The sequence below is a fragment of the Haliotis rubra genome, unplaced genomic scaffold (genome assembly GCF_003918875.1).
Source record: "Haliotis rubra isolate DU_JTF1 unplaced genomic scaffold, ASM391887v1 Scf664, whole genome shotgun sequence".
Lineage (NCBI taxonomy): Eukaryota > Metazoa > Mollusca > Gastropoda > Lepetellida > Haliotidae > Haliotis > Haliotis rubra.
The window spans coordinates 39,848-57,089 of record NW_025767373.1 but is presented as its reverse complement, the minus strand read 5'-3'; the positions used below and the strand labels follow the sequence as shown (position 1 = coordinate 57,089).

The 17,242-nt window shown below is 39.7% G+C and overlaps 1 protein-coding gene across 1 annotated transcript in view; it reads left to right on the top strand.

Moving 5' to 3' along the window:
• Nucleotides 1-11,652: 11,652 nt before the first annotated feature.
• LOC124257532 (multiple epidermal growth factor-like domains protein 10) overlaps nucleotides 11,653-17,242 on the top strand; it is a gene marked incomplete at its 3' end in the record, with an annotated part of 45,423 nt that continues 39,833 nt past the window's right edge. The window contains exons 1-2 of the mRNA XM_046691625.1: nucleotides 11,653-11,974; nucleotides 12,684-12,785. Of these exons, the coding sequence (XP_046547581.1) occupies nucleotides 11,899-11,974; nucleotides 12,684-12,785 (178 nt within the window). The remainder of the gene's footprint in view (nucleotides 11,975-12,683; nucleotides 12,786-17,242) is intronic.

The following is a 17,242-nucleotide window of genomic DNA, read 5'->3' as shown; positions in this document are numbered from 1 at the left end:
ACGACTGTCAATGGAGGTGGGTGGGTCAAAGTTTGACACCACTGCACTTTCATTGACTGACATTGCATCTTGCTGTTATTGTTGATACGGTGCACATGCATTTGAAGGACGCTGTTGATATGAACTCGCTGGCTGAAAACAGTCCACCTGTCAAAATGGAAAAGAGGATTTAAATCTAGTATGTAGGGTAGTAGTAGTAGTAGTAGTAGTAGTAGTAGTAGTAGTAGTAGTAGTAGTAGTAGTAGTAGTAGTAGTAGTAGTAGTAGTAGTAGTAGTAGTAGTAGTAGGATATTTATATAGCGCTAATTCCACAACACATGGCCATGCTCAAAGCGCTCAAAGCAGGTATACTATTCGCACGTGTCCCATGTATTCATATCGTCATGAACCCGTGCAGATCCGGGTTAGGATTGGTCTTCAGTAACCCATGCTTGTCGTAATATGCGACTAACGGGATCGGGTGGTCAGGCTCGCTGAATGGGTTGACACATGTCGTCGTATCCCAATTGTGTAGACTGATGTTTGATCCCTGGATTGTCTGGCCCAGATCTGATTATTTACAGACGGCCGTCATATAGCTGGAATATTGCTGAGTGCGGCGTAAAACTAAACTCACTCACTCATATCGTCATGGCATTACGGTAGGGAAAGCGGTCGGCTTATACCCACATATGCGTATATGAAACACTTCCTATGGTATCCTGAATATTTTTAACGTCTTGCAAAAGCGTAATATTTAATTTAGTAGGAAACGCCTTGAGGTTGCGCTGGAGCTCTGCTCAGCGCACTTATGTATGAGCCGTTGCTGATTGCAGTCTGTTGTATTTGTTTATTGTATAACCAACTAAAGAAGTTTGGACTATGAATTTCTTCGTCTTCGAGTGTCTGAGCTAGCTACCCTGCCGACATACACATATTGTGTGTAATATAGGTCTTCAGCAAGGGGCGGGTATGGGGGATCGTTTGACTGTTTGACGTATGTCCTGTGCTTACACTAAGGTCTCCATGAACATCAGTTGGACATTTTGGATATTCCAAAATATGTGTATTATTATCATATTATCATAGTCTCTTTATATAGCGCCGAGTTCCAGCTAGGCTGCTCACAGGCGCTTTGTTTTTCCCTCGATCATAAGATGTCAGTCTCAACGGCACTTCGTATTATCAATCTCAACTCCCTGGGGATCATACGACTCTTGCAGCCACTTTGTTATGTAGCAAATTTGACACATCCTAGAATGAACAATGGACTCTCCTCACATCCTCAGACTCTCTTCATTGCCCTGGACTCTCTTCACATATTCCCGGACTCTCATTATTGCCCTGGATTCTCCTCATACCCTGAACTCACATCAAATCCCCGGACTCACTTCATGGCTCTGATCTTTTCTCACATCCTTGGACTCGCATTATTGCCGTGGACTCTCATCACACCTAAGGACTCGTCTTATTGCTCTCGATATTCACATCCCCTCTCTTCATTACCCTGCATGGACTCCCCTAACATCCCCGGATTCTCTTCATTTCACATCACATAAACGGACTCACATCTTTGCCTTGACCACTAATCACATATCCGGACTCTCTTTCTCTCCCCCCCCCCCTCTCCCCATTTCATCCCACCGGACTATCTTTACATCCCCTATTTCATATTTGACCTACACTATCCCCGGACTTTTTACATTCCAAGACTTCATTGGCCTAGATTGAACATATACTTCTCGTATCTCCTGTACTTGAACATAGACTTCTTGTATCTCCTATACTTGAACATAGACTTCTTGCATCTCCTATACTTGAACATAGACTTCTCGTATCTCCTATACTTGAACATAGACTTCTCGTATCTCCTATACTTGAACATAGACTTCTTGCATCTCCTATACTTGAACATAGACTTCTCGTATCTCCTATACTTGAACATAGACTTCTCGTATCTCCTATACTTGAACATAGACTTCTCGTATCTCCTATACTTGAACATAGACTTCTCGTATCTCCTATACTTGAACATAGACTTCTCGTATCTCCTATACTTGAACATAGACTTCTCGTATCTCCTATACTTGAACATAGACTTCTCGTATCTCCTATACTTGAACATAGACTTCTCGTATCTCCTATACTTGAACATAGACTTCTCGTATCTCCTATACTTGAACATAGACTTCTTGCATCTCCTATACTTGAACATAGACTTCTCGTATCTCCTATACTTGAACATAGACTTCTCGTATCTCCTATACTTGAACATAGACTTCTCGTATCTCCTATACTTGAACATAGACTTCTCGTATCTCCTATACTTGAACATAGACTTCTCGTATCTCCTATACTTGAACATAGACTTCTCGTATCTCCTATACTTGAACATAGACTTACGACCGTACCAGCGCTAAGATAGCTTTGTGACACAGGACCCTGGGTTCTCTATACGTTTCTACTCTGTACTCCCTTCAATCCCAGCCTCACTTTACTCTCCCACACTCTCATTGTTGCCCCCATGTCACACTGTGGTCGAGCATAGACAAAAGCGAACTCATTGTCAGTGAAGGACTAACACAAATTGTATCTCGTTGTCGTCCGATTCAGAATGAGATTTTGTTGAAGCGTTGAAAGATAAATGAGTTTACTTTCCACTAAACCTGTACCCACAGCCTGCATACGGGACCCTGCATCCGCATCAAGGCAAATTGAAACAAGGAAAAAAGGGGTTTGTGTTGTTGTAAGTAACCGATGTCGAGCTCCTGGCGCGTGATGTGTTTATCTGCCACACCCACCACTGAGGCAGAGGGATGTGAAACAAAGCTCGTCAATCTGGTTCTCATCACAGCCATGCACCTTCAACAGGCAAACGTGAACTGCAAACGATTTAACACGTCACAATTTAATTCTGGACTCACAAAGGTCCATAAACTCTTCGCACTGTGGCCACTTTCTGACAAACATGCAGTTGTCATGAATATATATGTTGAGGATGAAAAAGGTATTGATAAAAACAATGGTTTGCTTGTTTACCAAACCAGATTCTTTGAGAATAAAAATATGTTTAAACCCCATGTACAAAACTGAAATACAACATAAACATGCACACAATAGCTAACTGTTAAGGCATATCGTGCAAAACAATGTTTTCAAGAGCACGTACACATAAATTACAATGTCTTTTAACAGACTAATATATGCACGTCTTGGGAAAGGTCAAAGTTCCTATTCCTATCTTAGTAGACAGGGTTGATCAATCACACATATACATAAATACCAATATAGTTACACACCTGTTATGCATGACAAGTAATGTTGAACAGGATAGTTTCTTTGGTTATAATGTAGCTTGAAAATTAATGTGACATTACGAAAAGACTAGTGTATACAAAACAAACAAATATATACGTATGGGGAATTGAGATGATTACTGAGACTGTAAAGCCAGTTCTACACTGCCCTAATTTATGTACGAATCAGCCCTAATCCACCGTCAGTAAACGTCATGGATCCACGTTGAGAGAAATTCCACTCCAAGGTCTATGAATGGCTCGACTTTCAGTTGGGGGTTAAATGACTGTTGGTGCACTCAATGGAAAGTACTTTTTCCAAGCAAGCGAGATCGTCAAGCTTCTATTTCAAGCATTGGGCGGTGGGGTAGCCTAGTGGTTAAAGCGTTCGCTCGTCACGCTTAAGGCCCGGGTTCGATTGCCCCCATGTGATATTGCTGGAATATTGTAAACCGGCGTAAAACCCAACTCGCTCACTCACTATTTCAAGCATTTCACATGGGTGTCTGACTGCCATTTTAAAGAACATTTAATACTGTAACAGAAAAAAAGACTACTAAATAATCATAAAATATAATAATAAGGAGCCAAGAGACTTTCCTCATTTTCTCGGGGCGGTGGGGTAGCCAAGTGGTTAAAGCGTTCGCTCGTCATGCTGAGGCCCCGGTTTCGATTCCCCACATGGGTTCAATGTGAAACCAATTTCTGGTGTCCCCCACCGTTAAACTAGAAGCGGCGTAAAACTAAACTCACTCACTTCATTTTCTGAAACTCTGGTAATCTACACTTGGCAGATGACCTTGGCTAAATTACGTTTGTCACCATACAATATTCTCAAGATGCTCACTCACTCATTCATTCAGAAACCATATTTTGGCCCCATTGAATGGCCTGTTTCAAGAAACTGATAATTATAACGTATACGAAATTGCGTTGACAACAGCTTTCTGCTGATTCTGCCCCATCCAAATGTGACTGAAATTATGTCCAAAGTTGCTGTAACTAGACCCACTCACTCATGCTTTCAACTGTTCACGACAGGGAACATCTCACTGTATGCACAATAAGTACAAAGAAGATGTGTTTTTCTCGAACATACCAAGAGATGGAAGCATTATTTTCTTCCTAAACTAGACCAGGACGTCCTGCACGTTCAGCACAACACTTTAACCAGGATGCGCAATGAGAGGCAACATCCGGCCCTACTTCACAATGTCAGACTGCAGCATCAAGTTGTATCGTCGCAAGCACAGTTCGCTTTTAAAGAGAAACGACGCAGGATTTGACATAACTTTCCATCCACAATTTAGCGATGGGAAATATAATGGCTGAGGTCCTTTCTCGGGAATGATATACAATGTATACTCACGCGAAATGCATGTACATGTACTTCTGGATGTACTTTCTGCTGGCGATGTGTAGATGCATCGTATGGCTTTCGATAGTGATTAATATAAAGTATAATACTAAAACTTAATCATTGCTTTTGGCATTATCTAAATGGGGAACAGCCAATGAGCCACAATCTGAATCAGACTGAACGAAGAAATTAGTGAGCTGTCGGAATGCAGAACGCTGAACTTTGAACTGTATTCGGCGTGACAAAGCGGGAGTCTGAAGTATTCAGACCATTATCAAATAGACGAAAGCAAAAAGTACCTGTGGGGCACTGACAAACCTCGAACTAACAACAGCGAGTCATGGATTCCAACCTTGGATCACATTGTAAGTTTCTGGCACGCCAAAGGATTATTTCTGCACAGAAAATCATAGCGTCGCTGACGACTGGGCATCCGTCCCCATCCTATTCCCAACTCCCGCAACAAATCTTCCATCCATGGGGCCTTGTGGTTAAAGCGTCTGCTCGTCACGCCGAAGACACGGGTTGATGCCCATCGTAGGTACAATGTTTGAAGCCCATTTCTGGTGTCCTCTGCTGCGATATTGCTGTAATATGGCAAAAGTGGCGTAAAACTAAACCCCCTCATTCACTTTCTCCCATCCCAGTTGTTTTCAGTTGTCCTGCTTTAAGTTGAATGCAGTTTATACCAGGTCAGCTCAAATAGACAAATCTGGCTTGTTGAGGTCGGCTATACATTCTGGGCGTTTCTACATATCGGAATTCAGTTCCCATCACGGATCAAATAACAGCCGGTGACAGTCACGAATTAGCAGTATCAGATATACGAGGTACAGTCAAAAAGTAGTCGGCCTGACCTAGTAAATGATACAAATTGTTTTTCTACATATTATCTGTCAACCTCAAGCAAATTGGTTTTGCTACGTTCCAGCCTTACGATCCCCATTTTGTTTGAAATTTTATCTTGGTAGCCCCCAAAAGCGCAAAATCTGCAATAAATGCACCACAAACTTCAGGTAACAAAATATGCAAGAAACATTTTGTGTGTTTGAGATGGTAGACGTCCGCTGGAATCAAACTTAGATATTAAAGTGCATAGAAAAGCAATTTCAAAGTATCCTCGCTTGTTAAAGTGATTCTCCCTTCATGTTTACTGAAACAGCTTGTTTTGGGAGACACTACCAACCTCCTTTCACAAATGTAATATTGAACAACTGGAGCAATATCTGCTAGCGAATCTCCATGACTGTGCTGAATGTCACACTGTTATCTGTGGTGATCTGAATGCCCGTACAGGAAAACAAAACAATGTGTCTCCTAGTCTTGATGATGATAATATGAATCATATATTCCAAGCGAGCGCTGATGATGACCACTATCCTATTGATGATCGTAATTTCACGACACTGTTGTTAATAATTTTGGTAATCTGCTATTAGATTTATGCTATACCTTCAACGTGTTCATAGCGAACGGTAGAGTGTATGGAGACTCACGTTTCATGGGCAACAGGGATCAAGTGTCAATGACTATTTTATTGGTTCACCAGACTTTTTCCAATTTATTAACTTGTTGAATATTGGAGACAGAGTAGACTCTGAACATTTACCATTAGAACTGACATGTCAATTTCCAAATATGAAAAACTCAAGTGATACAAACCATATTGATGATTATAAAGAAAAGATTGTTTGGAACGACGCCTGTTGCGAAATATATTTAGATAATTTGAAAAGTAAGACTTCATTTTATAACGACCGTCTCTTATCGAAACTTGAGTTCGATCTAAACGGAGCTTTAGATGAATTTGTCCATGTCATATTAGATTCAGCAGATTGTATGAAGAAAAAGACTAAGCCGTTCAAGCAAAACTATAAAACACCCTTAAGTGACGAGTGTAAATCTGCGACGAGACGCGCGCAAAGCACTTAGAAGTTTTCGGTGTAGACGCTCAGAGAGAAACAGAAATTATTTTTGTAAAATGAGAAACAAATACAAAGCTTCATGTAGAAAATTCAAATCTAACCTCCGTAATCAAAGATTGAACAGATTGAATGATTCTATTCACAATCCTGCTATGTTCTGGAAACAAATTCGTTCATTTAGAAAGAGATCAAATCTTAAAAGTAATATTTCAAAATGTGAATGGATGACACATTTCAAGACAGTTTTTTCTAATGATGCTGTTTTTTCAAGCGATGGTTATTCCTTCGACGATGATATTATCTCTTCAAATGACTATGACACTGTTGATCAAATGATTTTGGAAACACAAATTTCAGTAGATGAGATAAAGAATGCTATAAATAACTTAAAGAGCGGAAAAGCAGCTGGTCCCGACAATATTATAATCGAAATGATTAAATGTTCTCAAATCGAGTTAATGCCCTTCCTCCATAAGTGTTTTAATACTGTATTTGAAGGTGGTTCGTTTCCAGAAAGCTGGTCTCGTTCAATTATCGTCCCTATACATAAAAAGGGGGCTCAAGAAAATCCAGATAATTACAGAGGCATATCTTTAATGAGTGTTATTGGGAAAATATTTACAACTGTTTTAAACAACAGAATCTCAAACTGGTCAAATCTAAGAAACTTAATTCCTGAATGTCAGGCAGCTTTTAGAAAAGATTATTCAACTACTGACCATATCTTTACACTATATGCAATAATACAAAAGTGTCTATCACGTAATAAACACAAACTTTATGTAGCATTTGTTGACTTTAAGAAAGCTTTTGACTCTGTGGATCGTTGTAAATTATGGCACTGCTTACGAAAGTCTGGTTTACAAGGGAAAATGTATTCTATTTTAAAATCTATGTACTTGAATATTAAATCATGTGTTCGTTGTGGTGATGATCTCACTGATTTTTTCGACTGTCCCATGGGAGTTCGGCAAGGGTGTATTTTAAGCCCTGTATTGTTTTCCTTCTTTATAAGCGAACTGTATTATGATATTTCTAATGCAGGTAAACATGGTGTGCAAATGTTTCCAGATATGATTGAAATTTTTATCCTCCTTTTTTGCCGATGATGTAATTTTAGTGTCAGATACTATCGTCGGTCTACAAAACCAACTGAATATTTTGGAACGTTATACAAATGAATGGAAATTATTTGTTAATTTTGAAAAAACAAACATAGTTATCTTTAGAAGAGGTGGGCCTGTCGCCTCTAAAGAAAAATGGTTCTTGAGTGGCAAAAATGTATCTATTGTTAATCAGTATACCTACCTCGGGCTATTGTTTTCCCATACCATGAACTTTAAAAAAGAGTGTTATAGACCTGACATCACGAGCTAAGAAGGCTCTTATTAACGTTATGTCCGTTTCCCAGAATTTTGGAATTTTAACCCCGAAAATATATTTTAAATTGTTTGATGCACAAATCCAACTGATTATGCTTTTATGGGTCTGAAATTTGGGGATATCAACGTCATGAATGTCTAGAGAAACTACACCTTTTAGCATGTAAAAGGTTTTTAAATGTAGCGCAAGCAGCACCAACTTGTATGGTTTATGGAGAATGTGGTAGATATCCGATATATATAAATTCACAAATCAGATGTTTAAAATATTGGTTAAAGATCCTTGGAATGCACGAACAAAGAATCCCCAAACTAGCTTATAACATGCTTGTACATTTAGATGATAGGGTAAGACAACATGGGCGTCTCATATTAGAACTCTTTTATTTTCACATGGCTTTGGATTTGTGTGGCTAAATCAAACAGTTGGTAATATCAATCTATTTCTTAAGCAATTTCGAGAACAATCTGTTAACATGTATTATCAAGAATGGCATTCCTGTCTAGACAACAGTTCAAGATACCAGTTGTACAGATCACATAAGAGCTTAATTCAACCAGAACTATATCTATCTGTATTGACATCTAGAAATACAAGACGCACACTTGTCAATTTTCGATTGGGCTTGTTAGACTTATCAGTAAATAAGGGCAGACGATTTTCAATAGAGAGACGTTTAAGGATATGTCCATTATGTAACTCGGCTATAGAAGATGAAATTCACTTCGCTTTTGTATGCCCACATTATGCTGATTTAAGAAAAAAATATATCCCAAATAATTACCTGTTAAAATATCCTAAATCTGCTTTTGCTTCCATTCTATCTTCCAAAAATGAAAATGTAATACGTAATCTTGCGCTTTATGTAAAACATGCTGTTTTCCTTAGAAGCAATATCTTATCTGAACTGTAATTTCTTTGTAAAATGTCTGTAACATGTGCTGTATATGTACTTGTATTACTTGTATATGGGCCGGAGGCCTTAAGTACAATAAATATCTTTGACTTTGACTTTGACGACAAACAGCGCAGACAGCAAACAATGTAGACATTAAACAGCACAGACGTCAAATAATGCCGACATCAAACAGCGCAGACGTCAAATAATGCAGATATCAAACAATGCAGACGTCAAATAATGCAGACCTCAAACAATGCAGACGTAAAATAATGCAGACATCAAATAATGCAAACATCAAATACCGCACCCTAAAGAAAGCTATGACTGTTGGGTAAGACTTATTTTGCGTCTTCCAACTATTACTATATGGCTTGCGTTATTTGACTACTCTATATTTCCTTGTTTTGATTACAAATTAATCTTCTTTACAAAGTTGGTATTATCTGCAGCAGATTCTAACTATTTTGTGAACATATAGACTCCAGACATCAGTCGTGACACTAAATTCGGTCGACATTACTCGACTGTTTGTAGTAAAACTATATACTGGAACCGCTTTCAGTTGGCTTTGAAACTGTTTAAAAATACGCGCTTTTGTACTTCTTTCTCTATATCGGGGCGGCGGGTTAACCTAGTGGTTAAAACGTTCGCTCGTCACGCCGAAAACCCGGGTTCGATTCCCCACATGGGTGCAATGTGTAAAGCCCATTTCTGGTGTCCCCCGCAGGAATATTGGTGGAATATTGATGAAGGCGGCGTAAACTTAAACTCATTCACTCATCCACTGAGGTGATGACAAATATATTTTTGTATGATGTTAGATGTTAATTTCCAGTTCCTTCATCACTCCGTACATTAATACGGCGTAAACCCTCACTCACTCACTCTTGTCTAAATCCTTACTAGTTTTATGAAGCTTTAAGTGTAACATATGTTATATACTCTCCCCCAAAAGACACGCATCATGAAAATAGCAATTTCATGTAGCAATGAATTAAAACGGGATTCATTTTACAAAAGGTTTTGTTCTGTTTATGAGTCATATGGTGTTTATGTTTTGAAACATCACAACCGAACGCACCATCCGTAAAATACCCGTATTTAACAGCATGATTTTCGGCGTGTAGTGTCACAGAATACACAATTCACATGCAATGCACGTGAAAGTTGGGGATCAGATAGTCTCAGTGATGGGTATAAAAGGTTGATCGCTGTCTGTCGATAATTCACTGTACTTGGAATTTTGTTGACGAACGCAAAATGCCACGTCTAAGTGAAGCCAACCGTCATATCGCCATTGGTTTGCTTGAAGCTGGCCAGTCTCAACGTGCATTTGCCCGACGCATGAATGTTCACCAAAGCACCATTTCACGGCTCTGGGAGATATATCGCCTGCAGAATTCGGAAGCAGATGCCCCTCGTAGTGGGCGACCTCGAGCGACCACTGCGGCGCAGGATCGCTACATCCGGGTACATCACCTGCATCATCGATCAGCTACGGCGACCAGTACCGCTCGACAAATACCCGGATTGAGGAGGCTTTCTGCCCAGACCGTCAGGAACAGGTTGAGAGAGGCTGGTTTACGTGCCAGAAGACTTTATTTTGGCCCTGTGCTTCGACAAAAACATCGTCGACATCGAGTTCAATGGTGCACCAACGTTCAGGCCTGGAACCTACCGAATTGGCGTAGAATCTGGTTCAGTGATGAATCACGATTTCTATTGGAACGACGCGATGGAAGAATGCGGGTGTACAGACGTCGACGTGAACGTTTCGCCGACGCTTGCGTTGCCCAGGTGGACAGATTCGTCCGGGGAAGTGTTATGATGTGGGCAGCGATCACCTGCCGTAGGAGAAGTGATTTGGTGATGATCCAGAGCAACCTGACAGCTCAACGGTACTGTGACGAAATCCTACGCCCACACCTCCTTCCAATCATTGATCGCCAGAGGGAGTTGTTACAACAGGACAATGCCAGGCCCCATACAGCACGTCACACTAGAGACTTCCTCCAGAACCACAACATCAATGTGCTCCCCTGGCCCTCAAGATCACCGGACTTAAACCCGATCGAACATCTGTGGGATGCCCTGGACAGACGGGTGCGACGCCGTAACCCTCAGCCCCAGACACTTCAACAACTCGCACAGGCACTACAGGCAGAGTGGGCTGCGATTGGGCAACACGAGATTCTGAGACTTATTCGTTCGATTCCGAGGCGATGCCGTGCAGTTGTGGATGCCCACGGTGGTCACACGAGGTATTGACTTCAGCGCCACCACACGTCTCCATGTGACACTCAAACTGACTTTGCTCGAGTTTGTGCCAAAGACGGATAAGTCTGCATTCCCAGTGTGCAATTTCGCTATATTTCATTGACTCATAAAGCCTACAAGATGTTTCAAAATAAACATAGAAATAAACTTGAAATTCCTATATGCGTTTCTTTTTTGGAGAGTATATTTAGGATTACACTTTCTTAGTAAAGTACAAATTCTAGTTCTTTTTTGGGTTGAGTCCCATTGGGGATTCGAACCCACACCCCCAGAGTTAGGCACCTTACTTGTCTTGACGAAGGTATAAGTGTAACATATGGTATATATGGGATTACACGTTCTTAGTAAAGTACAAATTCTAGTACGTTTTTGGGTTGAGTCACATCCAGCATTCGAACCCACACCCTCAGAGTCAGGCACCTAATCATCAGCACAAAAAGTCAGCCGCCTAACCCGCTCAGCCACCGCGACGTCCACAGGTTTAAGTGTTCCAGTTATGTCACTACGTGTCAGCTCAATGTGGGAGGAAATCCCGTAGTCAGACAGATAAAAGTCGTTTACACCTTATAGGAAACCCAAGAGCGAGCTGAGGTATTGCAAACCTGGAATCATAATGGGAGCGGTCGGGATTCGTACACGTTCATAATTTTTTAAAAAACGTCACGATATATCACGAGGAATATGTAATATCAACTCCCCAGCGACTGACAACACTGTATACATACATCCTCTTTGTAAATCTACTTCCTTGTGTATGTGTGTGTGTTGGTCGGAGACATGGCGACGACTGATGCTCCGTGCATGCTACATCTTTTGCTGGTCTGTTTCCTTCAGGCATGTCTTTCTCAACACGGTAAGTTATTTACTTTGATTTCAAGGTTTGAGAATCGTAGCGTGTATCCTCCTGTCAAACACCATGTCTGTACGAACATATTTGTATGTAAGTGCGTCTGTCCATTCTCTATTGTATAACGAGGATCACAATTACGTTGTGTCCAGCATTGTATATATACAGCCACACAGAGAGGTATTTCAAACAGAGATCATGTGATATATCCATATCTATAAATATGAATGCAGTGTGCATTTATGAGGACTGTCCACATTGTTGAACCAAAATATACATATGAATATGTCAACACAACCTGACGAGGGGCGTATCATTAAAAAGAATACATGCGTCACAAAGTCACCCACTATAACAATGATCAGTTATTTCATAAGACACTTCCACCTCGCATATTCGACTACGCTCATTGGCATATAGCAGGTCAGCTGATCAGGGGCTTTCAGTCGTGATGTTCTCAACTCCCTGGGGAACCTACGTCGTCATCTGCGATACTATCTACAGAGACTGGTCATATCCCATGATGCCCCATGATATTTTATCCAACACATGAAACATGGATATTTCCATTTGCTTCTAAATACTGTAGACGTACGTGACACAGTTTGACAACGTCTGAAATGTAAATTTCTTTAAGAGTGTGTTTTTTAAGAGTTTTGTCTCCAAAGCGTACACTGTGTCTTAAAACAAGCTGTAACACAATGTTATATTTCAGCATCAGCCTTGTGGCAGTGTCACTGTACGAGCGGATGTGACGTCAACTTCCGGTGCTCTAGTGACTGTCTCCAGGGCTGGTCTGGCCCCACTTGTGAGAGACGTGAGTAGAACACTACATCTGTATTCAGTACCTGGATTGTTAGCAAATCATCTTATGTCGGACTTTCCTCTAATATTAGGGGGATACGGAGAAAACGGACACCAAAAAAATCGAGAAAACGGAAACAGCGCTGGAGAAAACGGCCTCTGAGCCTAAAGAAAACGGCTTTTGTGCCTGGAGAAAACGGCCAGCATAGTTGCACCAAGATCTAAGGAGATTCTGTTTAACCTAAAAGATAGAGATTGGCTATTCCTAACACATTCACTCACACACACTCCGCGGAGAACACTTCTTTATGTTTAGAACTCCATCAAACATTCTGAAGCTAATTCTTATTACGACATAATTAGTACCAAATAATAACTTGACAGAATGCCATTAATCATACATGGATTTGCCAATATCGTAGTTACTTCGATACTCAATTTCAGTTGATATACAGGTCACCGACCCTTTACAACATGGATAAATAGAGGATACTAAACGACCTTTCGTGTAATTCCATTCTTATTAAACGAGGTAATGATTTGGTATCGATACTAAAACTTCCACGAGTTTAATAAAAATGGTATTTCACGGAAGTGAGTTTCGTATTCTGTTAACAGGCCGACCAAGTCTGTCAATCAAAACGGGCATATGCGTCAACTTTGGCGCGCTGTGTGGATTTGTCAGACTTATTTCCGGGGTCAATCGATGCCTCCGAAGCGATGAGCTTAGAATTACACTCGCTATATCTATTACATATTGCTGTAATTTGATGTGTACCTTTAACAAAACCATTACGATCAAGACAAAAGATCTGAGGCGGATCAAGGAATGCGATAGGCCTAACGAGCAGTTAACTGTCGGCACCGACAGGTTTGTTTACATTGTGTCACTGCTTTCTCGCCTGTCTCATTTCAGGTTTATGGTGTACCAACTCAATGCCCAGTGCTACTAGGGTCGGCCGAAATAGCAAAACTTGTTACATTAAAGAACAATGTGGTTGCCTTCGCCCTAGGTATTCTTAAATTTGTCACACATTTTAGGATGTTTGAAAATTTCAAAAGCACAATCTGAAGGCCTATGTACAGTACAGTATCTGTTGATAATGCAAAATATTCGAGGAGTAATACTTTTTTCTCCAAACGGAAATATTGTCAATGTCAGCAATTGCCTATCACGCAATATCCAAATATCAAAATTAATTCAAATGAGTATCTATAAAACCATATCTTAAATACTTCAGAATTTCTATAAAGAGATGGGACCTTGAATTGATTTAGCTTTTACTCCATGTGGATCGGAGACGAAAACTATGTGAGAAGAATAAGTGACTTTCTGGAATATCGGACGGAGTGAAATATAAGTTTATTTCCTATGAGAACATTATTTGTTTTGAATTTTTGTTACAGCATAATTTTTTTTACATTTAGGGGAGACACATTGGTATATTTTAAAAGTAATAACATAGTTCTGTCCTTTTAATTATTATTCACTGGAAATGATAGCAAGGTATGTTTTAAGAATCTTGCCTCCTTCAGGAAAGGTGGAAAGGTAATAAAATAGGTAATAATCAAGTCAATTATAAATAACTACTTACTGACTCACATATCAGATTAATGTGAATTGCAGGCAGAAATAGGCAAACAAACACTATATACATATCATGCTGAACAATCACTTAGGACTAACTTAGCTAGTTTGTTTTAAGATACATTTGGTCTTTAAATAATATATTTACTAATAAGATTATTCAGAGAGTGATCACTAGTATCATCACTCATAATAAAGTTATTTCAACATCCAGAGAATTTGAAAAAAAAAACAAAGGCTACGTTTTGGTCACACTGTTAAGCGTTTTTTATTACAATTTACCGCGGTATTACAATTTACCGCAGTGTTATTACAATTTGCCGCAGTTTATTACATTTTACCGCGTTATTACAATTTACGTCGTAACACACACCCAGGCATTATTCAGTCTTTGAACCAAATAACTTACAGAATTCTAAGTTGACTATTCATGTAACTGGAATGAATATTGAAACATACATTAAACCCAGATTTGATGTAATACTTCTTAGAAAACATCAGCTTTTGAGGAGGTTACCAATATTTGAAAACTGAGCCAAAGTAGTGTTTATTAAGATGTTGGTTTTGGACAAATTGTTCGAGGTTTGTTGATGCTTATTTGGAAAAAAAGCTTAAATTCATATTAAAATGCACACTGGTTTAATTGCAGGAGGTGAAAGGTTCAGGACATTTTCATGTGTGTTTTCCTAAACTTTTCTTATCACTTTACCAAATTTTTAAGCAACTTTAATATAATTTTGATGACACTAGTACGTATCTCAGAAAAGGAAATAGATCAGAATTAGTGTTATGTCCTAAGGGGATATGGTCTCAGATCTAATGAAACAAAGATTATCATTGTTTAAGAAGCTATAATGTCAATATGTAACTTTATTGACAAAAGTTTTAAACTTTGAATATATACTGAGTCAAAAAAGAAACTTCACATTCTTTCTTCAGGGCACTATAAAAGAACAAGAGATGGTAAGATGGTTAAATTGTTATTATTTCATTGCTGAGATCTGTGTGATGTACTCGATACACTGACAGTGCCATAATCAGTTCCATTAGGATACACCGCCATTCCAAAACATGGGTATACAGAATGTCAAGTCACAAGAATAAAAATGCGAAATTTCTCAGTTCAATATCGTGTATGGCCGCCCCGCGCATTCACCACTGCCAAACACCGTCTCCTCATCGACTGCCTGATGGTTGTGAACACGTGGCTGAGGTTGGTTCCTAAGACCACGAAGCCTTCTCCCAAGTGCATCCCAAACGTGCTCTATTGGATTAAGGTCAGGGGACCTCGATTTTTCACATGTGCAAAAGTGTGGACATTCGTGCAAATTCTCATCTGCAGGCAGACGTAGGTTTCGTGAACGATGGTGCAGACATTTAACTGATCATTAGGCCTATAGCGCTCCTTGATCCGCCTCAATTCCTTTTGTCTTGACCATAATGGTTTTGGGAAATGTACACATCAAATCGCAGCAATATGTAATAGATATAGCGAGTGTAAATGGCATAATTCGAAGCACATCGCTTCGGAGGCGTCGTTTGACCCCGGAAATAAGTCTCACACAGCGCGCCCTGTCTGCTGATTGGCCAAAATTGACGCATGCGCCAGTTTTGATTGACAGACTGGATCTGTCTATTACTCTCCAGCATGAATTGATAGAAACTGCCTACAGTCTGATGACTCTCAGCTTTCTGCGAGTCAAGCAAGGTCTCATACCATTGTGACAGAGGTATTAGCATTGTAACGTCATGACTGTAACTATTATGACGTCATATGTCTAGCGGTATTACACTAGTGTAATATTGCCGTAAAGATATTACAGTGCAGTAGGTCGAGTAACAAAAACATTTATTACTCGCACGTGGAAGATACTGCAGTACTATGCTGGCTGGCCGCATGGAACTCTGTCTGGGTAGGAGAGTGCTGAGAGTCATCACACTGTAGGCAGTTTCTATCAATTCATGTTGGAGAATAATAAACAGAATACTAAACTCGCTTCCATGTAATACCATTTTAATTAAACTCGTGAAAGATTTAGTATCCAACTCGCTCTCGCACATGCATCAGTTTCGAAGTAGGTACAGATTTCTAAATTTGAAGGCATCGTATTTATACATAGCTACATTCTGTATTGTATCAGTGTTGTAACTGGACATTAGAAGCGCAAACTGTTGCCTTGACGGATCCCCAAACGAGCTGAATTCGACCTTCTGGTGATTTCGACGATTGCTGTGCTCGCGCTACATCGGGGAGTGTTCAACAGTTTCACTGGTAGGGCGGGTGCCTAGTCGCTGTCGTGAGAAGTTTTATTGACAATGTAAATCCGGAAGTTAAGTGATATAAAAAGCAAACAAACATCAATATTATTTAGCCGAGATCGTTAATACCACTTCAGATGCAAAATCAATTGCCTATAAAACCAAAAATAGCAAGCAAAAATTCAGTAAGATCAGATAAATAGGAAGCAACGTGATCACAACACTCACGCGCAATGGGGTGCGAAAAGTGTTGCTCATCGTCGAAAACCCATACAAAATCCCCGAATGTGGAGAACGGCAGCAGTTTCACCGGTACGATGTCATCAGCGCAATCTTTGTAGGAAACACTTGATATTTTTGTGTGAAATAGATGAATATATCCTATATTGCCACTCAAGGTTAGTAAAATAAAAACTTTGAATGATATCAAATATAAAACTTACGTTTTTGTCTTGCATCGTCGAAAAACACTAATACCGGGGTATATATTTTTGTAAGAACGCCGCACCCAAAATTTGCCAAATTGCTTCTAAATTTATTAAAACCACTTACACTGATAAACCTTTCCGGTTTAAAGATGCTTTTAAAAAGTTTCTAGTTCTGTAACGTGGACATACTATCAA